Raw genomic sequence first — 13,109 nt, forward strand, 5'->3', positions numbered from 1 at the left:
TACTGTCTTGAAAACTGCTGCCTATTGTGCTTGTGAGACATCTGGAAGGGTCAGCTACTTTAGCTTGAGATACGGTATCTTCTAAGCTTACTGCCTTCTCTCAGTCTCCTTGTGTGTCGTCACATCGAGCCCCAAGTGTTTGGTTCGCCTCGTTAGTCCTAAGTGTCCTAAGCGAAGGGGCCATGTACTTCGCTCTGCATTTATTTTTTTCTTTTTTTTCTGGACAGTAATCAATGAAGATAAGATTCCTTCTAAACAGTCAGCGTATACCAGCACCCCTTCGAGATATTTTCTCGTCTCTTGATGGAGCTTCACGCGCACTTCAGTCTACTAGAGTCGTTCATGCTGTGTGGTGTTCTTTCAGGCACGGCGTTGAAATTCTCATTGGGTGTACTTCCTTTGTGTGGTATTTTTATTTAAAATTGGGGATCCTACGAAATGGGCATAGTATTGAAAGACAAAAAAGAGACACGGAAGTCTGTTTATGTGTTAGGTTATAATAAATTCATTGGTGGGGTGAATTTCAAGGATCTGTTATTGCATTCAAACCTAATGGAAAGAAAACGCCATTACAAGTGGTGTATGAAGTTATTTAGGAGACTATTGAATGCCGCAGTCCTAAATTCATATGTTGTTCACAGGAAAAACATGTATAAAAAATTGACTTTTCATTTGCCATTGGTCGAGGTAATATTTTGGAAATATCCAACGTCATATGAACTGTTTGGACATGGCCGTCACTCCTTACACAATTTAGTACCAAGACTCACAGAAATACATTTCCTAAAGAAAATTCCTGCAGCTGGGAAAAAATCAAAGTCTCAAAGGAGGTGTGCAGTTTGTGTCTAATATGGGAAATTAAGAGACTGCATGTACTGGTGTGAAAAATGTGCAGTGGGATTATGTTTGGATTGCTTCAAATCATTTCACACGAAGCAGATTTTCTAAGGTAAATCATTTGAATATTCACATATTGACGTTTGAAACATTAGTACATGATTACCAATACATAAAATGATACGGTAATAATGGAAAAAAGTCAGAGAAGTGGGCGGAGTGGTAAATTTTCAAGTAGGCAAAACGGGTAATCCCATCGAAAATATCCAATCTGTTATGAAATTTTCAACCACAAATAACTAAATAACATCATGTAATTGTATTTTTTTTAATGCATGGAATGTTAGAGATCTCGCAGCGCATTCGAAACTAAATTAAAATCTTTAAATTGAAAATTTATTCATTATTTCATAAAAGGAGATACAAAAAACAATAAATATTTTTTAAAATCGCTCGAAAAATTATTATATAGTAGCGCATTATTTTACGCAAGTTTAAAAAAATTTTCAACCATACTGATCGTATATTATGAAAGATATAAATTATTGAATGATAGTATGCCAAAAAGGCGAAGTCATTTAAATCTCATCAGGCTGCTGGGACGGGATTTAATGAAATGCCCGCCGCGCTTGAGGGTTTCAGATATTTGCAAGAGGAAATGTAGAGGAAACGCCCAGAACTTAGGTAATCAGGTGACTAATACCTTCAACACGACAACATCACACAGGCTCACACGTGTACCACTATTTGTATCTCAGACCTAGCCCTGTGCAACTTTTCCAGTTCCTGAGGACAAAATAAACCCAAAAACATGATGATGTGGAGGCAGCAAGAACAGCTTAGCAAAGGACACTGGATGAGAAGAAAGTTCCAAAAGATGCAGAATACACTAAAGTACCACTACAGTTCAAATAAATACTGCGTAAAAAATCAGAGTAAAAGAGAGCCTTTACAGAACCATTTCCCTTCAGTCATATTCCTCCATAAAGCCTATTTTTAAAATAATCAACATTCCATGGGTAGATGCAGATGCCCAGAGAGGGGTATTCCTTAATTGCCTCTGTCCTCTTTACCTCAACCCCCTCATCCAACACAGTCTATAACGATTATAATTTCTGCAATGCTGATGGGTTTTCCCAATAATGAGTATATTAGTATGTGTACACAAAATGCATTTAAAACTCAATGCCCTGGATACCCCAGGTAGGACTTGAAACCATGGCCTTTCGTATAGTAGGTGAGGACTTACGACCATGAAGAAACAAGAAAATATTTGAAATGCCAAAATCAAACATTATTTATTAGAAATATTTGACATTAATGCAAGTAGAAAATTTGTGACACTTTCTGGCCAAATAAAATATCTACAGTAAACTCTTGATTTTACGAAGCAGGATTTTACGAAGTTTTCGATTATACGAAGTGATATTGCGGTCCCGGTGAAAAGCCTATGCTAAATACATGGCGCTATTCGATTATACGAAGTTTCGATTATACGTTTTTTTTTGAATTTACGAACCTCGGCTCGGTCCCTAGGAGCAAATGGCATTCGTTTATACGAACTACGGCGAAAAATTTGTCAACAAAACTAGTTACGCCGGCGTAAGTAGCTAAAAAATCAGCGCTTCCAACTGTGGTCCATCAAAAGTGCGAAATCGTAAATGATAATGCAACTTCGGAGAGAAATGGGTCGCCAAAAATCTCACTGTGGGAATTAAGGGGGAGTAGGAGTTCAGTTAAAATATCGCGGCTGACATTATGCCCCTATTTACGTGCCTGTTCGTAAACATAGAATCGACAATAATTCGTAGTTTAACATGTCAGGAAGGTCGCGCGGAGTATTTCGTACACCCCTAATTAACCCTTTGCACTGCTGTGAACGTACTTCGAAGACTACTTGACTACTTTTCGCCGAAGCACTTCGAAGGGTCCCTAATCCGGGACCCTTTCCTCGACGAGCTCACCCTCGCTGGCCCCTGAAACTGGGCTATTTTTTAATGCATTACCTGACGCAACCCTGGGTTTCAAAGGGCAAAGGTGCCATGGGGGGAAAAAGAGTAAAGTGCGTGTTACTGTGGGGCTGTGCGTCAACCAAACGGGCACGGACAAAATAAGCCCGTTGTCATTGGGAAATTTGAAAGGCCACGGTGCTTAAAACATGTAAAATTGGAAGCCCTCCCCGTTTTTTACCATGCAAATAAAAACAGCTGGATGACCCGAGAAATTTTCCAGCAAACGGTTATACGTCTACAGAGAAAAATTGCTGGAGAGAACAGCAAAATTGTTTCAATAATGGATAATGCCACCATTCATAAATACGTGGAAGATCTAAAATTGGCTAATGTTCGAGTCCTCTTTTTACCCCCGAACTCGACTAGCAAGTCCCAGCCCTTGGACCAAGGCATTATCCAGGATTTTAAAGTCCTATACCGGAAGAAGCTTGAGCGGTATTGCTTGCGATGGATCGGTATGTATACATTCATCTATTTTGCTCATGTGCGTTTGGATATCGATTTAGATATTTTTATTCATAATTATCATTCTTTCAAATCTATTTGCTACTTTTATAAATGGGAACAGAAATTAATAACATCCCGAAATGGACGTTGATACATGCAATCCGCGCCATAATATCTTTTCGTGTATATACCGTATATCTCCAAATATAGTCCCCCTCTGAATATAGTCCCCCCCCCTAGTTTTGAGACCCCAGTTTTGGGAAAAATTTTAAAATGCAAAGGAAGGCAGTTTTTCTGTGGTTAGCAAGTTAAGATTCTAGAGTCAATAAAAACTATTTTTTTCTGTGAATAATAAGAACAAATCTGTTCACACATTTTCCATCACAACAAAATAACTATTCCTAAAATATGTTGTTATCCATTGCATGTATCAGTAATTTATAGTTCCTTAACCAGATGTAATGAAGTAATGAGAAAAATTTTCAAGTATCCAAGGCTATAGTATTTTTTTAAACACTCGCAAATTATTAATATTTTTGATTTCCAAATGACAACAGACAATGTAAATATATAAGCTTTAACATAAAGCCTATAAATAGTATTGCATTTGGCCCTGAAACTTCCTTAGACCCAGTGTAACACACCCATCGCAAGTCATGTCAAATCCAAGTGACTAGAAGAATTTAGGAAATCTAAATAAAATTGTGTTAAATAAATTATAAATATTATAAAAATATTGCCATCTAATGCCTGCTAAGCAAAATAATTAAACTACAGGACTTACAAATATCAAAGTAATAAAATAAAGAAATAAACTTTTTCCACCAAACATAAACACTGAAAAAATATGTTATCAATTTTCAATGCATCGTTGCGAATCATTGCATAAGTTACACAAAGAGTTTCTGCTCTGCATTTGCGCACAAATTCGACGATATTTTCCTCTAATTCTATGAATCTGCCGCATCGAGACCCCCGAAATGACTTCCGCGATGTATTAGCGCTTTGCAATCTTTCCAAAGACTTTCTTTCCACGCCAAATTTTTCAGCCGTCATATGAATACTATGATTTGCGGCGCATTCTGCAACGGCTATGTTTAAATTGGCATCGAAACTCCGTCTTTGATGGCTTCTAATCTGCCGCAGGATTGATCCTCTTCTTTCTACTTGATCCATCACCTCACTGTCGAACGTAAAATTATTTTTAATAAAGAAAATATCGCGAAAATAATTGCGAAATATTATGTGACGTAATTTATCGATCCTACTTACCCTGGCGAATTGAAGATATTCCTCCATAAATTGATCGCACTTTCGATGCTGAGTCGCTGGATTTCGATCAAATGCAGTAATGCCGGCGCTTCTGGTTTAAAGCCATTGATTATTGCGCCTTTTCAGAAACAAATGCATAACCATTGCGCATTCTTGTTCTGTGATGGCGGTAAAGGCAGTGGTTGTAACAAGAACCCTACATAAGGACGGTAATGTCCTATCTGAAAGATGTTATCAATGGCTGCGCAAGTAATTCAAGTTCCTACTTTGGCCGCTGTGGCGTCGCCAACCGCATTCGAGGCATGTAGCAGACGCTACAATAGGGAAACAATGTTATTTTTCAATTTTGTTTAACCAAATTACGGCGAACAATGATGAGTTTTACCAATTTTTCTGATAGGATGAGTTAGATAATACTCATATCTCTATTGGATGGGATGGAATAAACCCAGATGTCTGTGATAGTACAGCGAAGTGAAATTATATTCGCACCGGTGCCATCCGTAAGAAACTGTTTTAACTGTCTGAAAAGGTCGAAAATCCGCCAATGAATCTCAGGTGCACGATATAATCAAGGAAGGAAATCGATAAATGAATGAATATACAAGAAATTTGCAGCATGCAAGTCTGTTAGCCATCTATCTTGACAGTCTATTTCGAGAAAAGCTCAGGTGATAGTGCAGCCTACCGACACATTTGAAACATGGCGGATCTTTGTTTACAATTTTTCGGTACTAGCTGATGACTTTAAACCATTATCTCGGACGCTATACAGACATGGAAGCGCTCACATTTTAGGTTTGTACAGTAAATGATTGATTTAACCCTCGAAATATAATATTTACGCTGTGGGAGCAGTGATTAACTTTACTAATTGCTAATTTTACACTCACATTACACTACGTCATATGAATGCAATACGAATTTATATTTATTCCTTCATTTCACGATTGAAACAAATTGCTTCGATATCACTCATTAAAAAAGAGGTAAACACGGTCCATAGGTATCCACGATTGAATAAGTAAATGGTTCTGAAATCAAAGTATACTTAAACAACTGCTCCGCTATGCAAGATCGATGCATTAATGCAATTGTTGTTGACAAATTTTCATGCATTCAGTTCACTTTCTACGTAACTTCAATAATTGCTGTGACCGGCAGAACATAGAATTAAAACGACAAAACCTTAAACTTTCTTACCGTCATTGCACTAAAAATACCTTAGCGGGCATTCTTTCACGTACACAGACAGCATCGCCCATTGAAAATACAACACTCTCGCCCTCACTGATGCCGATATCGTGCGCACGGATTTTGTATCAAGCAATACTATTTCTTTCACCACAGGTACTAACCAAACACCTAAAACGACTTTAAAAGATTTTCTTCATTTTAAGATCACCGAATACGTACCTTGCATTCCAACGGAATAAACGGGCAATAAACAGAATGATTGCTCGAGACAAAAAGAAATTTAATGAATTACTCATCTTGAAACAGCATACATTGCAGTAGAACAAGGCAAAGTCTTCATACTTGCAGCGATATATCACAATTTTACCCTGATCCAGTCTATTCAGTAATTCAGAGTCTTATCCTTGCAAAGGCAGTTGAAGTAACATACAAATAATATCAAAAGGCAAACATTTACACTTCAACAATCGTTTCTTACAACACTGAAATTATAATCAGCAGAGAATTGTATCACACGAACTCACAATCACAACACTCGATCATTTTTTCTCTACGAATTACCTTTTAATCGTCCCACATGTGATTTCAAGCAACAGAAATGTTATCTTACAACATAAAAACTTCTGCGGAAGTCGTAGATTCGTAGCGAACACTAAAGCAATCGATGTAAACAAGTCACGCTAAAAGATACACACCAATACAATAAAATCAATGCTGTCACTACTAACCACAAAATAAAATAATTATACGCCTAAATAATTAATTATGTGATGTCTTCAGGGCGAAAGTGTAGGTCACACATTTAAAAACACATTTGCAAACACGGTAAGTGCTAAAGCGCAATCCTTCCTTGGAATAGCCTTCATCCATTTCTCAAGCTCGGACTCCATCTGCAAAAGTATCGTAATACCCTTTTAAATTTCGGTATTTATTAAAATAATGAGACTTAACGCACAAAATTAGGAGCAAAATGACTTCAAATTTTCATGCAACCGCAATGGCGGACGACAATGACTCACGCGTACTTACTTTGTCTTTAAACAACCTCCTGATCTTCACACTCTGAAGTTTATTATTCACATTCGCAGATGAATTTCCGCAAAAGAATCCTGGCTACCAAAAATTACGTAAACCCATTTCTTCCTGTGTAATCTTCGATTTTAGAAGAGACGCTCACTTATCTCCCATAAGAGGTAATGGCAAAATGGCTGTGACCGGCTGTGACGCTGCCTCTAATTGTTGGTCGTCGCTGCCATCGGCGGGATTAGGAACCATATTAACTTGCGACACGAATTTTGGACAAATGACGATCGAAGCGCACGAAGACAATCGTCCTTATACAGGGTTCTTGGGTTGTAAACACGAACCGCACGGGCACGTAGTAGCTACGGCCGCAATGAAATGCGAAATCGTCACGAAAGGTTTACTTTATCTGTTTATTTTTCGCAATGATTTAAATCGTGTTACTATTAAATGAGCGACGGGTACATATACTATTGATTCAATTCTAGTGTTCGATTAGTGTGTGTTTAGTTTTGATTTTAATTATTTATTGTTTTCCGTCATAAAGTGATCAGTGTCGATTGAATTATTCTAACAATACTTTTCCAAGAAAAATTAACGGCTACCCCATGGATTCCGTGAAAACGCGTATTCGATATGCTATTTGAATCGGAAGAATCGTATCTTTACAACATTTGTGGCAAAAATTGTCTTAATTTCCGGTAAAACGTGGCAGTATATAGTCATATCTTCGATTATAATCCTCATAAATATACTCAAATAGAAATACTACGAGAACATTAGCCATTATGCCGTTATTTATAACTTGATGGTCACCTTTAGTATGCTAAATTGGATTACACTCGATTATAGTCCCCCCCCCTTACTTTTCCTCGGCCATTTTTGGAAAAAAAGGGGGGACTATATTCGGAGATATACGGTATTGGCCTTTGTGAATGAACAACTTAAATATCTTAAGTACTGGGCTCTATTTACCGCCAATTTATATTTCAGGCTTCTCGTAATGAAGACGCACTTCCAAGTCTAACCATGAACTTTCTTCTCACGCGCTTCCCCGTTCTCCCATGCTGGGGTTCTGTCTTTCCAAAGCCGTCCCTTCCCTCCTGCCGCCTTTGGCTGATCTTGCTGACACCCACCTTACGCATCCCAAACCCCTCCTTCCCCAGCATTTCCCATTCACTCCATCCCTGAGGAGACTGAGCTTGTGTGCGTCGCAAAAAAATACGGCCCCCAAAAGTAGACTGAGGCAGAGCTGAAGGCCATTTCCCCACCCTTCTTTGTCCTGCCTCCTTCACCAGTCCTTGTGCTGACCACACTTCTTCCCTCAGGCAATCCCCATCCCACTCTTATTCTCCCCACCCACTGGGAACGTTCCCCGATTGTGGAGAAGGGCATGGTTCATCTTTACCTGCAACGGGGGAAAGTTATTAACCGGAGAGAGGCGGAAGAAGTATCTTCCACTATCGGGAAAATGGTGCCGCGCTTATAATTGTCTCTCTTCTTCTCAGCTGACTTTTCAATTGAAATTAATTTCTTTGCTCTTTCCACACTATATTTATTTACGATTATGGCACGACTATTTTTTAGTGCTAAAACTAAGAAAATCTTTTCTCTATGTCAATGATTCTTTGCCTAACTTTCAATACGGCGGAGAAAGGAACACGAAAACTAAATGAGGTGACGGTACAGGTTTTTGCGTGTCATTTTTTGGGAATTCACGCTAGCGAACCAATACTTAACCACGTTGAGAAATGATAAAACGTCTCTTGTAGGAAAACAATCAATGTGGATAATAACGTTTCTATCTATATTTCTCCGATACTGTAAGATGTTTCTCCTGTCGTTTTCCGGTTGGAACCTTGCTCCTGTCGGCATAAAAGGAGAGAAACATACTATATGAACAGGTCACCTCACACCCGGTATGAAGAATACAGTCCTGATGAAGAATTAAGTCTTTTATGGCAACGTCTGCGAAGATGATGGAACACAGTAGTCGGACGGAGAACTCAAACAGAATTTACTTCAAATATTCGCCAGAAGATAATCACATCCTACGTTATTTATGATCGTAATTGAATCTCAGTGAAAATAGAGCACATTCTGCTGAAAATACGAAGTAACTCGAAATATTAACTTACGAAGGTTATTTTGGAAACGGACTAAGACCCTTGTTTTTCTTTTTTTTCTCGTCACTGAGCGATAGAGGGCGACATAAATGGCGGTTAGGCCGGCTGCCGCTAAAATTCCGTGGGTGTCAGAAACAAATATCTATCTTTTGCATACTTAATAGTAGCTATTGGCTCCTAACCACAAATTTATTACTGTTAATTCTTATAATAAACATTGCAATTCATTATTTGATTACGTTTTCTAAACTGGTTGGGAATTTCTTAGCGATCGTTGATGTTGAAGTATGAACAAGAAATGGGAATTTTATGGTGGTATAATTATTTAACGATTTTTCACATCATAAATCGATAGCAAAAAGCCTTTTCTATGAATTATACCGAGAATAACCACCGAAAACATTTAAATAAGACCACTAAAGACAAAAAACGGCGGAAGAAACAAAAGCGAACATTTTTTCGTGACTTATGAAAAAGGTTTGAATTTACGAAACTCGATTTTACGAAGTGACAATTTTCCGGTCCCACTGACTTCGTAAAATCAAGAGTTTACTGTATATTCCAATTTTATTAATTTTAACCAATTAAAGCTACATGTTTAAGCTATAAATATATCATACAATATGATATATGTATTTGTAGTATAAGTGAAGGTCCCCTAAAGTCTTAAAACACTAAGATCCCCAAGATGGATTGGCCCAAGCAAAGCAACCTGCAGCAGGATACATACCTGGAGGCAACATGGAAAGCAGCAAGAGTCACACGCAAGAGCCCGGTTGAGATGAATCACTTCTTGCTTATAATTATCCAAGATTTTCATATCAAAAGGACGAAGAGGACCACAGCAGTTACGGGTAAGGCAGTCACTGTCTTCAACGGCATGATACACCTTTTGACCAGCTGCATTTTTAATTGTGTACTTGTTTGCCGTTTCAAATCCAGTAAAAGCTGAGGAAAGACAGACAAACAACCATGATGTGGACAAACACCAACTACAATCCAAGTTTAATGCGAGCATCAGGGAACATGGTTAACAGAAGGGGAGAAGGTTTGACTTTCATCCAGGATGAGAAATATTAGAATAGGGTAGGTTCCTTCATCAAAGAAAACGAAAGGCATTGATTGTGATTTTTTACCCACTATTAGTGTATTCGTAATATACTAATTATTTGGTTTTATAAATCCCAGTTTAGACGAATGGCAATGGTCAATTTTAACCGCGTTTGAAAAAGGCCAGATTGGCGCCCATGCGAAGCCACTCCCCGTGATGTTACAGGGACCTAGTTTCTATAATGGCCATTTTACACAGTACACAGAATGCGCAGGTTAGAGCTGCATTAATTTCTAAAATGGCGTGGAATTGCACAAATGCATGAACGAAATTAGAACAGGGGCTATTTTGCCGTCTCGCATCCACGCATTCTCGCATGTGTTCTAGCAATTCACCGCTTTACACCATGCAATTTTGATTGCACCTTCACACGTACGTCAGACTGCGCAATTCCGTGTACCGTGTAAAACGGCCATAAGAGTAGATAGGAGTTTTACATCGTCTGAGATTACCTATGCATGCATGAGGCACAGAGCTCAGGGAAACATCTCCTAATAGTCACCTATTAAATCTGCCTATGGTCGGAAAGTTTCCTTCATTGGAAAAGGTATGAATAATCCTTATTTAAGCCTACTCCTAATAAGATAATAATCCTTATTTAAGCCTGGTAGCAGCCTGCATCGTATCGGTGCTCATAGCCTCGTACCAAGGTGGCCTCAAACGGTGGCAGCCAGAACCAGAATGATGTCACACGGGCTTTACCCAGCATTCACACTTAGCCGTCGCATTTTTGTGTGCTTGAATTTTCCCTTTTCATTTAATCACGAGAAATAGATATCGTCATTTAAAAATCTATAAGTGTGAAATACGTACTCTCTGAGTAATAATCTTTCAATTTAGGCAATAAAAAAATAATAGGAAACCACCCTATTGTGCAGTCAACAAAAATTTTAACTTAACTAGTAACCAAAGTTAATTTTTTTGACCAAAATTTAAGAGACTGAAAGGGATTATAGTTGATTTTGAAATTCCCACCTCCTGCATTCTCTAGGCTTTCCGTGGTTTCCCATCAGTTTTGGAATCCATCCTATCGGCCAAAGGTCACAAGACATATTGACAAAGTACCTGAACATTAGCATGCAGCAGAAACAGTTGACAAATTCAACAGAAATATTCAGAAAGTGTGTTTTGTTTTATTGCTCTGATTTATAATCCCTATTTTTAGATATATTTTGTGTGTTTTATCTCAGATCTCCATTAGTGCAGTACTTTCCATCTATTTTTACCCCTCCCACTATGCCAACATCAATCAGAAGACAGTGACATTGGAAATTCTATGCAGTCACAGAGGTCACACAAGTGTTTTCTTTAAAGTATTAATGTCAGTTCTTTCACAATGGAACACGGGTTTTGTAGTATGATTTTGGAAAAAATTAACATTTGATATTTTGTGCACTGAATTGTTGAGGCCTTTACTTTGTAGAATTCCATATTTAATGTTTGGAAGGAAATTTCTTAGCTTTTCTACAAAAAACACACTTTATTGCCGACTAGTTTCGGTTACACTGTAATGAAATCATAATTTTGCAAATCCCAAGACAAGGATCTAACATTTAAACATCAGCAGTTGAATTCATTTGAAAACAGTCTGCTAGTGATATTCATCCACCATTACAAGTTACAGGATTGATTTCATAAGTACAGTGTAACCGAAACTAGTCGGCAATAAAGTGTGTGTTTTTTGTAGAAAAGCAAAGAAATTTCCTTCCAAACATTAAATTTGATATTTTACAAAGATAACCTCGAGAACACACACACTGCACATTAATGAAATCATAATTTTGCAAATCCCAAGACAAGGATCTAACATTTAAACATCAGCAGTTGAATTCATTTGAAAACAGTCTGCTAGTGATATTCATCCACCATTACAAGTTACAGGATTGATTTCATAAGTACAGCATACTCCCAATTATCCGGGCTAATGATGGTGAGAGGCAGCATGAATAATCCAAACTTGCAATCAATGTTATTTAATTTTAATAATTCATATAAATCAAACGATTAAATATTATTACTGCACGTCGGCTGTTATTTTAGATTGCTTTCCTGAATCATTAAGAGCTTTCTTTTCCCGATCGTGATATTTTTAGCAGCGAAAACGTGATTGTGCTGGCATTCCTACAGCTTGCTCCGTGTCGTATCTGGTTTCCAAAAACCACGCATCCATGGCTGCAAGATCAACGATTCAGAAAAGCAGTTAACAGGAATGCTTCAAAACCACTGTGCAACATCGTAAACTACACTGTCAGGCACCACGCCACGTAGTAGCGTCTTGCGCGAGTTGTCTGGGAGGTAACTGCAGTGGGATGACGATCCGAGATTACTGATTGCACACCGCGATGCTTGGAAAACAGGAACACGGAACTCCTGCAAAAGCAACGGGCACGCAATCACCAATGCAATGGTGCAGCAGCAGTTATAGGAAACCATGAATTATGGAAAATTTTCTACACAAGCGAGTGCCCGACTATGACTCATGCTATCTCTAATTCCACTTCTATCTCTGCCTTCACTTCTACTACTCCCTTTCTCTCCAGTTCGACCTTGACTCGTTGCGATGTAAACATGCCCGAGTGCGATGAAATCACCGGTTTCCTTGGGCCGTATTCCACGAGGCCACAGCAATAATTGCGATATGAAATATGTCATTAGAGATCGTTAATAAAATTTTTCCAAATTTACGATTGGTTAAACATTCTACAATCTTTAAATATTGATCAAGAGTTTTTTTTCCTGCCACTGATTGTAGACAGAATTGCTAGAAGCGACGTCCAATTAAACTTGAAAAATTCCTTGACAGCAAGTAAGTAATATATTGCCATTTTAGGATGGGAATTCTAATAGGAATAACAAGTCCGGTGTAGTCTAGCATTAAAATGCAAATATCCTGGTGCTTTTGCATCATTTTTTTTTAAAGATCGCAGAAAACATTGAAAAAGTGCAAAACTCATGCATGGATAAGCCACAACATGGATAAACTGCATCTGGATAGTCAGGAGTCTGCTGTATTGAGATTATTTGAATAGAATATAAATACAACAATGTCCAAAGACGAGATATACATTTATTTAAAAATCTGAT

The 13,109-nt window shown here is 38.0% G+C and overlaps 1 protein-coding gene across 4 annotated transcripts in view; it reads right to left on the reverse strand.

Annotated features, from left to right (window-relative positions):
* LOC124154532 (phospholipid scramblase 1) overlaps window positions 1–13,109 on the reverse strand; it is a 45,994-nt gene that overhangs the window by 12,084 nt on the left and 20,801 nt on the right. For all 4 annotated transcript variants that reach the window (XM_046528330.1, XM_046528331.1, XM_046528329.1 and 1 more), the window contains one exon: window positions 9,645–9,862. In XM_046528330.1, the coding sequence (XP_046384286.1) occupies window positions 9,645–9,862 (218 nt within the window). The remainder of the gene's footprint in view (window positions 1–9,644; window positions 9,863–13,109) is intronic.

Source organism: Ischnura elegans, chromosome 2, assembly GCF_921293095.1.
Source record: "Ischnura elegans chromosome 2, ioIscEleg1.1, whole genome shotgun sequence".
Lineage (NCBI taxonomy): Eukaryota > Metazoa > Arthropoda > Insecta > Odonata > Coenagrionidae > Ischnura > Ischnura elegans.